This window comes from Dendrobates tinctorius, unplaced genomic scaffold (assembly GCF_039654945.1).
Source record: "Dendrobates tinctorius isolate UK_male_01 unplaced genomic scaffold, ASM3965494v1 ptg000073l, whole genome shotgun sequence".
In the NCBI taxonomy this organism is placed as follows: domain Eukaryota; kingdom Metazoa; phylum Chordata; class Amphibia; order Anura; family Dendrobatidae; genus Dendrobates; species Dendrobates tinctorius.
In genome coordinates this window covers 6,951,811-6,968,135 of record NW_027361741.1, presented here as the reverse complement: position 1 = coordinate 6,968,135, position 16,325 = coordinate 6,951,811, and the positions used below count along the sequence as shown (strand labels likewise).

At 43.0% G+C, this 16,325-nt stretch overlaps 1 protein-coding gene across 5 annotated transcripts in view; it reads right to left on the bottom strand.

Annotated features, from left to right (window-relative positions):
• Positions 1-16,325, bottom strand: part of ACACB (acetyl-CoA carboxylase beta) — a 398,726-nt gene that overhangs the window by 161,894 nt on the left and 220,507 nt on the right. For all 5 annotated transcript variants that reach the window (XM_073582603.1, XM_073582604.1, XM_073582605.1 and 2 more), the window contains 2 exons: positions 13,455-13,536; positions 9,503-9,648 (listed from right to left, as the gene is read on the bottom strand). In XM_073582603.1, the coding sequence (XP_073438704.1) occupies positions 9,503-9,648; positions 13,455-13,536 (228 nt within the window). The remainder of the gene's footprint in view (positions 1-9,502; positions 9,649-13,454; positions 13,537-16,325) is intronic.

Here is a 16,325-nt window from a genome sequence, read left to right as displayed (position 1 = left end):
TTAGCGGACGTCATGTCCCATTTAGAGAGTCCCTGATGTACCTAAACAGTGGAAACCCCCCCACAAGAGACCCCATTTTAGAAATGAGACACCTCAAGGAATGTATTTAGGTGTGGTGAACACCTTGAACCCCCAGGTGCTTAACAGAAGTTTATAACGTCGAGTCGTAAAAATAAAAAAAATTAAAATCACATTTTCTTCACAAATTTTGAATTTTTGTAATAAGCAGATACTGGGATGCAGCAACACAAATGCTGCAGAGCAGGGATTAACTATATTTAATTATCCAACAGCAATGACCTCCTCGCAGGGAGATAGCAGGGGAAAAGGGGTACAAAAACTAAACTGAATAACAGTTGTTAAACTAGACAGTCTTTTGATAACAGTTCACTTATCATGGCTTCGCAGCCATCACTCTCTGAAGGTCCCGTGGATAGTAGCATGCCGAAGGTCGGTGCAGCGTCTTCGGGAATCCCCGCCCAACACATGGTTTTGCCTGCTGAGCCCTAGTCCATATAACTGCGGAGCAATAGGATAAAGCTCTGCGCAAGATTCCACTCGGCGCGTTTCTCTCTGGGTAGCAGCCGTCACCTGAATGGCTGTGCTGAAATGCTCTGCCAGGCGACACCTGGACATCCGTACCGCGATGATATGTCCATCGCACGCTCCCCTGCGCACCCACCAGTATGGCTTTTTATAAGGAGAAATAATAATTTTACCATCTTTACTGCTGCCATAGAGAGTGGTATCCAGTTAATTCTTGGTAGTAGGGGAAAAGAGGTGAGTAAATGCTAAATTAAAGATGTTTTTATTCATATAAGAGACAAAGTTCCCTTCCAAATAATTATATCATCGATATGCCCGTTCATCGTTAAGGATGAACATATTTTCATGGTAGTAAAGTGCAGCATTTAAAACCACAACTCCTCCTCCCTCATCTACTGATCTTATAAGAAGATCCTCGTTCTAAGGCTAGTTTCACACTAGCGTTCTGGGGCGCAGCTAAGCCCCGCCCCCGGCCCCTCCGGTCAGTTTCTTCTCTGATCACATGACGCTGCATGTGATCAGTGTACCCTATATTTAGCGTTGGGTACGCTGATCGTGCACTGGTTGTGCGCTGGTATGGTATTGCTGGCACTGCGCCCAGCGTGCAAAAATGCAGCGCCAGCAAAATCATACCAGCGCACGACCAGCGCACCCAACAATAAATAAACGGTACACTGATCGCATGCAGCATCATGCGATCAGAGGAGGAACTGACTGGAGGGGGCGTGGCTGGGGGCAGGGCTTAGCGGCGGCCCTGCGCCCGAGAACGCTAGTGTGAAACTAGCCTTAGCTAGATTGTTTAAAGCAATTCTCTTATGACTAGACAGGTTATCCTTATTATGTAAATGCATTTGATCAAGCATAATTAACTCTTTCTCCACGAGTTCAGGGAATTGATCCAGCACACTGGGCCGGATTAATTCCCAAAGATGTTACATTTTTTTACTGGTGAAAAACCCAAGCCTTTGGACAAACGAGAGATCTGTGCAGAAGAGAGGATATAGCAGAAAGGTTCCACACGGGACAGACTAATAGCTATTCTTGTTGTGTTTGGATATCTTCTTGGGTTTATGTTTTCTGCATGCCCTCCTGCATCTTTTTTTAAGCAATATGGGAAGAACCTATAATGTCTGATTTGGCAAGATAATCCCTAGATGAACGAGCTGAATCATCTGTGAAGACCTCAAATGAAAAGTATGAATTTTTGGATGCCGTAGACACATTATGGTTAGTGAAATTAACTTTTCATCCTTTCTTATTTCTTTGATACCCTTTTGGGGACAATTTTTCAGGATTGAAGCCCGAGGTTTGTTCAATTTCCACGTATACACCTCATCAGCCCTAGTCCTTTTAAGGTTGGAGATAGAGTCTTCCAATATTTGTAGATTTTTAGACAACCTGCTATTAGTTTTATCAAATTCACCCGTGTTGATGAAAGGTTTCAAAGAAGATTGGCTTTTCATAATTTCTTCCTTAATAGTTAGTTCATTTTCCTCATGTCTTACTATCAACTCCATAAGTTTAATGGAGTTGAGGATAGTATTTGATTCCAGTCCAGCAAAAAAGATTCCAAGTATGAGAAGGTTGCATTTTTGTTGATCCGTAGACCTCTGGGGATCATATTTTTTGATATGCAAGATTTTAAAAAGGTAGTGTCCCACCATAATTTGGTTTCTTTAGTCTAACTGACACATTAAAGTAGCAATGTTGCCATCTGAGGAGATCTCTGTGGTGCCAGTTCCACGGTTGCACGGTTTGTTGAAAATGTTAATTTATCAGGGCGATGGGTATCGCTGATGATAACTTTAGGAGCATTTTCCATTATTAAATTCACGGGTGTAAATCGTGAAGAAACTTCATACAACATATGCGAAGCAAGACAAAAAGAAGTCATCCTTGTCAGGAACATGTATAGAGGAGTATAATTAGAAGCAAACAAATCTACAGCGCCAGAATCATAAAGTGCTTGAATGAGAGTAAAAAATTTACTTTTAATAGTCCACGTATAAAAATATGGGTAACTGCACACCTTAATAGAGATACATAGCAGTACAGACCGACATGTTTCAGCGGACAGTCTTAATCATGGTATATACTTCAACACATACTGAGTTCTCTTTATACAAAGTTCCAAAATTATACCCATCTGCTGTGGATTAAGAATGAAACATCTGAATTTTAACCCTGTATAGTGTGGTGTGGTGTAGTGACTAGAGTTGAGCGACTTTGGTCGGATCGGGTTTCGTGAAACCCGAATGAAACAAAATAAGTTTCAGATGAAACTCGTCCGACTAGAGCAAAACAAAGTCGGAGTTTTGTCCGAAACCCGACCCCAATGCAAGTCAATGGGAAATAAAAGTCGGACGAAACTCCGACTTTTTTTGCTCTAGTCGGACGAGTTTCATCTGAAACTTACAGTCATATGTTAAAGTTTGGGCACCCCTATTAATGTTAACCTTTTTTCTTTATAACAATTTTGGTTTTTGCAACAGCTATTTCAGTTTCATATATCTAATAACTGATGGACTCAGTTATATTTCTGGATTCAAATCAGGTTTATTGTACTAACAGAAAATGTGCAATCTGCATTTAAACAAAATTTGACCGGTGCAAAAGTATGGGCACCCTTATCATTTTCTTGATTTGAACACTCCTAACTACGTTTTACTGACTTCCTGAAGCACTAAATTGGTTTTGTAACCTCATTGAGCTTTGAACTTCACAGCCAGGTGTATCAAATCATGAGAAAAGGTATTTAAGGTGGCCACTTGCAAGTAGTTCTCCTATTTGATTCTCCTATGAAGAGTGGCATCATGGGCTCCTCAAAACAACTCTCAAATGATCTGAAAACAAAGATTATTCAACATAGCTTTTCAGGGGAAGGATACAAAAAGTTGTCTCAGAGATTTAACCTGTCAGTTTCCACTGTGAGGAACATAGTAAGGAAATGAAAGAACACAGGTACAGTTCTTGTTAAGCCCAGAAGTGGCAGGCCAAGAAAAATATCAGAAAGGCAGAGAAGAAGAATGGTGAGAACAGTCAAGGACAATCCACAGACCACCTCCAAAGACCTGCAGCATCATCTTGCTGCAGATGGTGTCAATGTGCATCGGTCAATAATACAGCGCACTTTGCACAAGGAGAAGCTGTATGGGAGAGTGCGAAAGAAGCTCTTTCTGCAAGCACGCCACAAACAGAGTCGCCTGAGGTATGCAAAAGCACATTTGGACAAGCCAGTTACATTTTGGAAGAAGGTCCTGTGGACTGATGAAACAAAGATTGAGTTGTTTGGTCATACAAAAAGGAGTTATGCATGGAGGCTAAAAAACACAGCATTCCAAGAAAAACACTTGCTACCCACAGTAAAATTTGGTGGAGGTTCCATCATGCTTTGGGGCTGTGTGGCCAATGCCGGCATCGGGAATCTTGTTAAAGTTGAGGGTCGCATGGATTCAACTCAGTATCAGCAGATTCTTGACAATAATGTGCAAGAATCAGTGACGAAGTTGATGTTACGCAGGGGATGGATATTTCAGCAAGACAATGATCCAAAACACCGCTCTAAATCTACTCAGGCATTCATGCAGAGGAACAATTACAATGTTCTGGATTGGCCATCCCAGTCCCCAGACCTGAATATCATTGAACATCTGTGGGATGATTTGAAGCGGGCTGTCCATGCTCGGTGACTATCAAACTTAACTGAACTGGAATTCTTTTGTAAACAGGAATGGTCACAAATACCTTCATCCAGGATCCAGGACCTCATTAATAGCTACAGGAAGCGACTAGAGGCTGTTATTGTTGCAAAAGGAGGATCTACGAAATATTAATGTCACTTTTATGTTGAGGTGCTCATACTTTTGCACCGGTCAAATTTTGTTTAAATGCAGATTGCACATTTTCTGTTAGTACAATAAACCTCATTTGAATCCAGAAATATAACTGAGTCCATCAGTTATTAGATATATGAAACTGAAATAGCTGTTGCAAAAACCAAAATTGTTATAAAGAAAAAAGGTTAACATTAAAAGGGGTGCCCAAACTTTTACATATGACTGTATTTTGTTTCATTCGGCTTTCACGAAACCCGATCCGACCAAAGTCGCTCAACTCTAGTAGTGACCATTGTGTCCGCTAGAGGGCGCTGCGTGGGTGTCCCAGGATGGACGGATAGCCATGTCCAGAGTGGTAACAGGAGCAGGGTGCTAAAGGATCGTTATGTTTCCCAAGGTGGGTGGCCTTGGGATGAAGGCTTGATTATGGGCTGATCAGCAGAGCTGATCTTTCGTTCCAATGTATTAGGGAGAAGTCTTCAGGTGATTGATGAGACGGGTGGGATCAATCACCTACACACCCACCTAGGGGCGGGTGTCTAGAACGCCATAGTAAAGTGTTATGAGTGGGAAACCGAGTAGGAAAAACAAGACAACAAGCTAAGTCTCAGAAAACCAGAGAAGTTGGTAACTATGCAGATTGCAGATCCCTGATATTAACCGCACAACTAGCAGCAGTCGTGGAGCGTTCCTACGTTGGTCTTAGATGCCTCGTCACAACCGGAGAACTACATAAGCCTAAAGCAGGAAAAGAGGAAAACTAACTGCCCCAGAGCAGAACCCAAAGGAAAGACAGCCCCCCACATGTATTGACGGTGAAACAAGATGAAAATACAAACAAAGGCAGGAAAATAGGCTGAGCAAACGATGGGGCCCGGCTAACTAAAAAGGACAGAAAAGGAAAGACACTGTCTGCAATCTGCTAAAAACCTACAAAAATATTGTCCAACACTTCTGACAGCAAAATTAACCCTGAAGTCACTAGACTTCTAAACCTATATCAGCACTCTGAAATATTCTGAGACAGAGCAAAAAAGAGGCCAATCTAATAAGGGACAAAAAGCAGATTGGCAAACACTGATTAATAGGAGTGGAATTTCAGCATAGCCCCAGCAGGGGCAGGCTGATTAAACAATAAACTGAATTGACCAACAAGCGCAAGTGTGAACATAAGCAAAAAACAAACTTAACTTGAGAAGACTGGAAGAGAGCTGAAGTCCAGGACCTGAGAAGCAGACTGAATCACCAGCACCCGGATAGGGCGTCGGCTGTCTTATATCCAGTCTGATACTCCAGGGATCCAATCGTTATCTTCCTCATCAGGTGGCAGATCACTACCACTTAAACCAACCGCACTACCTCCTGTCACCACCAGAGGGAGAACGGAAGGGAAACTCTCAACTGGTGGAGCAGAAAATGAGTTCATGACAGTAAAGTATATGTGTATGAATGCTTGAAGGACCTGTGATGACGTCATAGCCATGTGATCCGGCGGGCGTCTCTACAGGCCATATAAGGTGGCCAGGGTAGGTCACATGAGTGAATGCTTGGACCCGGTTGGTCCGTATGGAAGGTCTCGTCTGGGCTGACGTGGCTGCCTTCCTGACAGCAAGTGGAGAGGCTGTGTATAATGGCTGCATATGTCTGAGTTCCCAGGGAGAGGGAATGAAAGTCTGCACGGAGAAGCAGCCATGAGGTAACCCGAACAGGGGGATATAACTGTGAGGCTAGAGAGCCTGCGTACCGGACATAGGAAGCCTGTGTGACCACAGGGTTAACAGAGTGAAGCTCTGTCATGGACGCTATGCTGTTTATATGAACTTTCTGATGCTGTTCATGGTTTATGATGCCTAATAAACGGAATGGACAGAGTTATGTTAAGAAACCTGTGCCGGACCTGATTTATCGGCTGCCTAGCGAGTATCCCCTACCTGACTGACAAGCGCTACCTTACAGTGGGTTAAGCTAGGTGGAAAGAACTCAGGTTTTAACAAGCAGTAGAAAAAATGTAAATATAAAACACATCTATAAAACCAATAATACAAAAAATATAATAAAGATAATGGTAGGAAACACATTAATTATATCGCAAGATGAGATCTTATCTCATGTTCATACCATGTGGAACCTGGGTTTGAAGTTTAAAGCTCCAAAACGCAAAAACTCTACACAATCTGGATCTTATCAAAAAAATGTCCAAGATGTATAAATACCACCTCAAAAGTTATTCATAAACCATAACTACCATTAGTAAATGGCAGAAAAAGAGGCAAAAAGCATGATAACAAAATTTCTTCAAAATGTATTATTTACTCAATACATAAAATAAACAAGGGAATATGCACAAAATGCCATAATACACAGACCAGAAACCATATCAGAAAATATGACAGGAAAACACCATAAAAATCATGTAATCAAAAACTTATTGTTTGATAGCAAAAATTATAATAAAATGCTTGATGTAATAGACAGATTATGTGCAAAATTCACAATGAAAAAAGTGCTACATGCAAGGAGGTGCCAATAATTGTCTGCTGCATATAAAATGCTAGCCACCCTATTGAAAAAAGCACAGCCTTTTATTAAATGCATAAAAATCCACTGTTGAGAAAATGGTGTATAACGCCACTCAGAATGAGCATTCACTTATTTCATATAAATTTCAGTCACCTATACCTCAGAAAAATAAAGTGCTTAATGCAATAAAATTGATTTTGTGTTCAAAATATGCAGGAAAAGTGCATGAAAAAAGTGCCAATAGTTGACTGCTGCAAACAAATGCTAGCCACCGTACTGAAAAAGCACCACCACCTGGTCTTTGGTCCATACCTTCTCCAAGTTCTACAGAGTTCACAGCTATGTTTCAGCTGATGCAAGCCTGGGCACGAAGGTTCTACGTACAGCAGTGGACCGGTCTTAGATCTGAGAGTAGCTGTTTTTTCCAATCCTAGGGAATGCTTTAGGACAGGGGCCGTTGCAGTTCTGTTGCCGGTCCATGGAGCCACGGCTCAGAATGCTGGACACAAGGGGAGTCGGCAGCTGTAGCTCTGTAGTGACAGCTGCAACCACCGGCTTCCAAAAGACATCGATATTCACCCTCAGTTCCTGCATCCCTGTCGGGCGTGGCAGCTTCATCCAGTGCTGAGCGGTCACGTAGTACCGCTCATTAAGATCATGAATATGGACGCGACTCCACTCCTATAGGCGTGGCGTCCATATTCATGATCTTAATGAGCGGTACTCTGTGACTGCTCCGCACAGGAAGAAGCTGATGGGCCAGGATAGAAATGCAGGGAAGTTCAGCGACAGTGTGAGGGCAAGTATGATGGGGGAGGACGGGGGAGCCCAGCCATGCAGACAAGGGTGGGAGCGGAGCCATGCAGACAAGGGTGGGAGCGGAGCCATGTACACAAGGGTGGGAGCGGAACCATGCATACAAGGGTTTCGCTGTCTCCCATCACCCCTAGATGGGACCGTCTTGTTGCAGGAAAACAAGCCCAGTGCTCCCACTCATTCAAAACCTATGGTGAGTTGAGTCACATTCACATTATAAATGTTATAATTAAATAAGTATGCACTACTAAACTACAACCCCATACATAGCCCTGCCCCCTTATGACCAAAGCCCCGCCCCTGCCACACCTCCATTCCCGCCAGGCCATAGAATAATGGTCTTGCTTGAAACTGGTCCCTTGTGCAAAAAAGGTTGGGGACCACTGCTTTAGGACATCCCATGGTTCCCTGTGTCCCCCAATGAAGCAATAGAGAAAATAAAAATTTGGGTACTCACCGTAAAATCTTTTTCTCTGAGCCTTCATTGGGGGACTCAGCACCTGCCTTTTACGTGCTTGTATAGGGCCAGTTAGGGTTATTCCTACTGCTTTCACTAACTGATTGGTTCCTTGCCAGATGGCAAGTGTAGCCTGATGGGGAGGAGTCAGCCTTTTTTTCTGCTTAGTGTCAGCCTCCTAGTAGCAGCAGCATACACCCAAGGTTTCCTGTGTCGCCCAACGAAGGCTTCGAGAAAAAAAATCTTTTTATTTTTTTTTTATCATATTTTCTAACTTAAAAAAAAACAAATCAACTGTTCAGGTTTCAACTACTTTGATCGCTAATATCTCAAACTTATTTTTAAGTCCAAGTGCTCATTACCATAGAGATTTCGCTAGGAGAGCTTTCTTTCTTCCACTTTCTGATGCTGACCAATCATAAGCTGGCAGAACACGATCCATAAAAACTTAGATAAGGCTCAGTGTTAAGGGCATGTCACACTAAGAGATATCGCTAGCAATATCGCTATAACTAGTGACGTTATAGCGATATTGCTAGCGATATCGCTATGTGTGATACTTACCTACGACCGGCTCCCCCGCTGGTCATCGCTGATCGCGCGAGAACGTTCAGGACTGTTTCTCGTCGTCTGCTTCCTGCGACGCTTCCTGCTGTGAGGACGAGCGACGCTTGGAGCCGGGCGGGAGGACGCAGGATCGCCTGGTGTGACAGGTAAGTAGCGACCCCCGTCCCTTGCGATGTCGCTGGTGAGATCTGCCTGTGTGGCAGCTCACTAGCGACCACTTAGCGATGTACCAGCGATCCTGACCGCGTCATATCGCTGGTCGGGATTGCTGGTACATGGTTAAGTGTGACAGTACCTTAAGAGTGCTTTCAGGCACCCATTCGGTGGCTCCATCAAGGCTTACGTCCAAACCCCAAGCAAAATGGGATAGAGCGAACATGCGCCCTGCCATGCATTATTTTCAAGAGCGTATGCCTAACTGGAGGCGGACATCAGACGTTGTAGACTGCGTCTGTGTCTGCCACCAGTAGGCATATACGCCATAAAATGATGCATGGCAGAATAAACGTTTGCTCTGCCATCACCATTACAGTCTAAGGACCCATCGGCGCCTGTGTCCGAACAGGTGCTTGAACGCAATGTGAAAACAACCGAAGACATAATGACAGTCTACTCTCCTCACTGCAGGGTGACTATATTTGCTGGAGCACAACAGACCTCAGTGTGATTAACTAATAACTCTCGTCTCTGGCAGACAGTGTGGGGGAGAGGAAGTGCTACAGAGTTGAGTATTTCTAAATAATTTTAAAGACATACTTACCGATCTACCTCTTCCTTCATATAAGTGGTATAGCTATTCCCGTCATAAGACAGCAGCAGACCCCCATCACTCAAACGATGTACATCTATTTCTATGTGAGAGTTATTCATGATGATCACATAGGTAGTGAGAGACTGTCGGGCAACCTGCATTTAAGTAACACATTTATAAATATATAATATCCTGGTAACAAATACTCTGCTTTCTTCTCTCTTCATAAAAAATATTATTTAAAATGTAGGTCTTGTATATATGTGATACATTTTTTTTGTTACTCAAGTTAAAAACACTATAAAACAGTTTAGGCTTACACTGTGTTGAAGGCATCAGTTCAACATACAAGTTGCATTTGTTTGCCATTTGCTCCTATTATAATAAGCTTTTACTTCTATGTGGGATTCCTTTGTACAGTTAATTACATTAAGACAAAAAGACTATTATTTAATACATGATATTATATAATTGGTTATACAACATGCAGACATTACTCAGAAATAAAATAACAGTCCTGCAATATATGAGAAGTATACAGACAATATACAAAACCTACAAGAGACAAAATGAGCAAAAACCTTGCTGTAATTAAATAAGTAAAAAGCAAAAGTGCATTTAACCCCTTCATGACAGCCAATACGTATTTTTACTGACCTGAGATATAAGGGAACATCATCTCCATACAGGTGACAATCCAGCAGCTGTCGACTGTCCACTATATCTGACAACTTGCTGTATCACAAATGATCGGTGTTGGCACCATCCATATCTGTTTAACCCCTTAGTTGCTGTCAAAAGTGACTACATCAAATAAATGGTTAATAGATTGTGGGGGCTTGCACTTTAATCTAACTGACACACCGAGATCATGATTGTGTGGTCCTGATGTTTGCCATAGCAGTTAATGGCCAAATAGCAGCCTAAAGGGGCCTTTACATTTAGCGATGCACCAGCGATTCCGACCACGATACGACCCGGTCAGGATCGCTGGTGCATCGCTAAATGGTCGCTAGTGAGCTGCCAAACAGGCAGATCTCACCAGCGATGTAGCGACGCAGCAGCGGTCGTACTTACCTTTCAGACGCGGCGATCCTGACGTCCTCCGTCCGCGTCCATTCGTCGCTCGTCGGCGCCAGCAGGAAGCGCCCGATGAGAAATGGACCTGCGCGATCTCGTGCTATCAGCGACAGACAGCGGGGGAGCCGGTCAGAGGTATCACACATAGTGATATCGCTAGCAATATCGCAGCTGCGTCACAAAATCGGTGACGCTTTAGCGATATTGCTAGCGATATCGCTTTGTGTAAAGCCCCCCTTAGAGTCTCCCGGCTACAGCGATCAGTTCAGACGTTAGTGACATTTAGGTGGTAAACAAACACTTTTTCATTCCGGCTTTACCACTTTGCATTAATTCCTGAAAATCACCTGAAGAGTTAATAAACTATCTGACAGCAGTTTTCAATATGTCAGGGGGTGCAGTTTTTAAAATGGTATCATGTTTGGGGTTTTCCAATATATAGCACCCCTAAAGTCACTTCAAACCTGGATAGGTCCCTCAAAAAAATACATTTTGTAAATTTCCTTGAAAAAATGAAAAATTATTGCTACTTTTTTAAACCTCCTAAAAGGCTAACAAAATAAATTAGCATTTTAAAAATGGTGCTGATGTAATGCAGATATGAGAGAAATGTTATTTATTAATGTTTTTCTGTGGTATGACTATCTGGATTAAAGTGATAATCATTCAAAGTTTGAAAATTGCAATTTTTTTGTACATTGTTGTCAAGTTTCTGATATTTTTTATAAATTAACACAAAATATATCAATCTAAATTTACCACTATCATAAATTATAATCTGCCATGAAAAAACAGTCTCAAAATCATTGGGATTTGTTGATGCCTTCCAGAGTTATCACCACATAAAGTGACACTGGTCAGAATTTAAAAAATTGGCACGGTCACGAAGGGGTTAAATAAAAAGTACTTAGTAATACTGTTTTTGACTAAAAAATAACATAAAAGTCGTTTTCTATGTTTTATGGCCAATGTGAACATGCGTTTATGTGCTGCATGTATACCAACTTAGACCAAGCTCAATTTTTTTGTTTTTTCTTTGTATTTTTGCATTCTTTGCAAGCTAGGGCATGGCCTCCCTCTTCTTAGCTGGAAATTGTATTTAAAAGCTTCTCCAGACTGGTGTCTACTGGCTGGGACCAGGTCCTTTTGTCTGCCCTTATTCACATACTGAGGTCAACTCTAACACATGGTAAGGTTTTTAATATTAGACAGTGTCCCCGATCAGTCACCTTGTCGACGGTGGGATGGCTTTTATGCTATTTTTGATCAAAAACAGTATTACCAAGAACTCTGCTATTTAAATGCACTTTTCCTTTTTACTTTAAATACAGCAGGGTTTTTGCTCATCTTGTCTCTTGTAGGTTTTTGCATGTTTTATGGCCAATGTGAACATGCGTTCATGTGCTGCATGTATACCAACTTAGACCAAGCTCAATTTTTGTGTTTTTTCTATATATGCAATATACACCTGAATGCTATTGATATAAAATACAGCTTGTCCTTTAACGCACATACAGAGCCTTGAAAAAGGATTCATGCTCTTGAACTTTTCCACTTTTTTTTTTTTTCACCTTACACCCACAAAAAGAAATTTTTGGGGGGTGATTTTATGTGATATATCAACACAAAGTAGCAAATATTTTTGACGTTTGTTTAAGAACATTAGGGATCAAACAGCATCATGAAAGCCAAGCAACACAGCAGACAGATCAGGGATAAAGTTGCGGAGAAGAGTAAGGGTACCGTTACACTTAGCGATGCACCAGTGATCCCGACAACGATATGACCCGGTCAGGATCGCTGGTGCATCGCTAAGTGGCCGCTAGTGAGCTGCCAAACAGGCAGATCTCACCAGCGACATAGCAGCGGTCGGCAGTCGCTACTTACCTGTCAGACGCGGCGATGAAGACATCCTCCTGCCCGCGTCCACGCGTTGCTCGTCACCACAGCAGGAAGCCCAGCAGGAAGCAGACGACGAGAAATGTCCCAGGACGTTCTCGCGCGATCAGCGATAACCAGCGGGGGAGCCGGTCGGAGGTAAGTATCACATGTAGCGATATCACTAACAATATCGCTGCTGCGTCACAAAAACAGTGACGTTATAGCGATATTGCTATGTGTAACGGGCCCTTAAAGGGTTAGTTTATAAAAAGACAGCCAAAACTCTGAACATCTCATGGAGCACTGTTCAGTCCACCATATAAAAATGGAAGGACTGTGGCTAAACTGTAAACCTAACAAGACATGGCCATCCACCTGACTTCCGAAGAAAGGAGAGCACTAATTAGAGAAGCAGCCAAGATGCCCATGGACACTCTGGAGGAACCACTGAGTTCCAGAGCTCAAGTGGGAGAATATGTCCACAGGACAAATGTTAGTCAAATACACCACAAATCTGGCTTTAATGGAGTGACACGAAGAAAGCCACTTTTGAAAACAAGCAACAAAAAGTCTTGTTTGCAGTTTGCACACAGCAATGTACAGGACAAAGCAGCGATAGGCAATCAGTTAAAATGAGGGTTAAGAAGAACAATCATTCTTTTGATGAGGCATCCGATGATTACGGTATTTATAATGAGTGGAACAGGCTGCCACGAGAAGTAGTGAGTTCTCCTTCCATGGAAGTCTTCAAACAGAGGCTGGACAGACATCTGTCTGGGATGATTTAGTGAATACTGCTTTAAGGAGGTCCCTTCCAACTCTACCATTCTATGATTCTATCATAATAATAAAAAGCAGCCATTTCAGAGCCTTTTGGGGGCCTTAAAGTTGCAGCTCTATTCTTCCTATCAGATCTGAAGAAATTTGCTATTTAAGATCTGAAAAGAACAGGAATGTGAACACAGCCTAAATCACAGCATCTTGAAAAAGAAACACAGACCTTTAGAGTGTATTTCACACTTTCCGTGATAAGCTCAACATCCACAATGTTAAGTAGTGTGGCAGCAGGAAGGACTTGACCCCTAGAAAGAAATATTACAATATAAGCAGTGGGAATTTAAAGGGAACCGGTCACCTCTGAAAACGCTATAGAGTTAGGCTAGTTTCACACTAGCGCTCTTGAGCGCAGCGACGGCCAGCGCACGGCCGCCGCTAAGCCCCGCCCCCTGCCGCGCCTCCGCCGGTAGCTCCGCCTACCGGCGCATGACGCTGCATGCGTCCCCTATCTTTATCACTGGGGGCGCAGGCCGTGCGCAGTATGCGTTTGGCGGCGCATGCGCCTTTTTGACGGTGCGCCGAGCGCAACCAAATTGCAGCAGGTTGCGTTTGGCGCAGGTCGGCGCACCGTCAAAAAGGCGCATGCGCCGCCAAACGCATACTGCGCACGACCTGCGCCCCCAGTGATAAAGATAGGGGACGCAGGACGCATGCAGCGTCATGCGCCGGTAGGCGGAGCCACCGGCGGAGGCGCGGCAGGGGGCGGGGCTTTGCGGCGGCCGTGCGCAGGCCGTCGCTGCGCTCAAAAGCGCTAGTGTGAAACTAGCCTTAATCTGCAAGTAAATTGCGTTACAATGTTTCATGGCCGCGCCAAGTTTCCCAAATCAACAATAAAGAGCCCAGTTGCATCTTGCATAAAAATTAATATTGTGCAATAAAAAGACGCATAAATAAAAGAGCTATTGGTCAATATTTTGGCTAAAATACGAAAGCTCAAATTTTAAGGTTATAGTCCATGATACAATACAGGTATAATTATAACAATGTCTTAAAAATGGATGGATTTACAGTGTTATATAAGAATGTAATATATATTGCTGGGACATTGTGATTGGCATAATAAAAATGGTTTTGATTTAAAAAAAAAAAAAAAAATTATATATATATAAATAAACGCTCATAGTCCATGTCAACGGTCCTCATCTAATATATAAAGCTCAATGTGTGTGTGTTTGTATGTATCTGTGCATGTGCGGGATTGGCATCTGCACCGTTGCAGCTACAGCCACAAAATTTTGCACAGTCACACGTCTGGACCCCGAGAGCGTCATAGGCTATGTTGTGAGGTAAAATTTTAACCTCGCGTGTTCCAATTCGCCAAACAATTTTGACCCTAGGTACATAAAGGGGATAAAGTGTATGTACTGTATGTGTGTATGTACAGGATAGGCATCCGCACCGTCGTAGCTACAGCCACACGTCTGGACCCCGAGAGCGTCATAGGCTATGTTGTGAGGCGAGATTTTAACCCCACGCGTTCCAATTCACCAAACAATTTTGCCCCTATCTACATAATGAGGAAAAAGTGAAAGGAAAAGTGTTGGAGGCAAATTGACAACTGCCAGATGTGAACAAGGGGGACTTAAAGAAAGAGTGACGGCGCCAAAGAGTATATACTGTATAGTTGCTAAGGTGGGGCCCTGACATGGGATACTCGCCACACACGGGGATATGAACACACACAAAATGCGCCACACACTACCACGTGCTTCAACACATATATCACTCTCAGCACACATTTCACCACACATACACCAACCTCAACACATAAAAGTCGAAACACAAAAGTCGCCACTCAAAACTTGCCACGCAGAGCTGTGATGAAAAATGAGCTGTGATTGGTTGCTATCAGCAACAGTTTTCTTTGTAGACAGTTGTGGTAACTGAGGACTATTATTCTTATCATTTCTATGGCGTTATCGTCCTTCTGTAAAGCTGGAAATAACACAATTTATTACCGTGCCAACACAGACCACCCTCTGACACAAACTGCAGGGGGAGCCCAGTATCACACAGGATAGGAATAGATACACGGCTGAGCAGTCAGTATCACACAGGATAGGATTAGATACACGGCTCAGCAGTCCGTATCACACAGGATAGGGTTAGATACACGGCTCAGCAGATGGTATCACACAGGATACGATTGGATACACTGCTCAGCAGTCAGTATCACACATGATAGGATAAGATACACAGCTGAGCAGTCAGTAACACACGATAGGATTAGATACACAGCTCAGCAGAAAGTATCACACAGGAGAGGATTAGGTACACAGCTCAGCAGACATTATCACACAGGATAGGGTTAGATACACAGCTCAGAAACAGGATGTGCCAAAGGAGAGGACATTTTCAATCCAAGAATTCCACTCATTCCATCCGATTTGCTTTTTGATTTTAAATGCCTCCAGTTCAACTGCTATTTGCAATGTCCATTAACAATGCTCAGGGACAGTCCTTGAAAGTAGTAGGGATCGATTTAAGTAGTAGGGATCAACACGGTCAACTTTACGTGATCTGTTCAAGAGTTGGAACTGCAAAAAATCTGTTCATCTTTGCACCGAAAGGAAAAAGATTTTTGTGTACTCACCGTAAAATCTCTTTCTCTTAGCCTCTAATTGGGGGACACAGAACCATGAGTGTTATGCTGCTGTCCACTAGGAGGCGACACTATGCATAATCTGAAAAAGATTAACTATGGCTCCTCCTCTGCAGTATACACCCCTGGACGGCGTGAGCCTTCTCCAGTTTTGTGCAAAAGCATTAGGAGGAACGGAACAATAACAACATAACCATGCCTGTAAGAAGGCTACTATGTACGAGCTCAAAGAACAATATGAGAACTCAACCGTAACAACGGCCCGTAAGGGCAACAGGGTGGGAGCTGTGACCCCCAATTAGAGGCTAAGAGAAAGAGATTTTACGGTGAGTACACAAAAATCTCCTTTACTCTGTCGCCTCATTGGGGGACACAGAACCATGGGACATCCCAAAGCAGTCCCTGGGTGGGAAGCAATGGACGAATATTGTG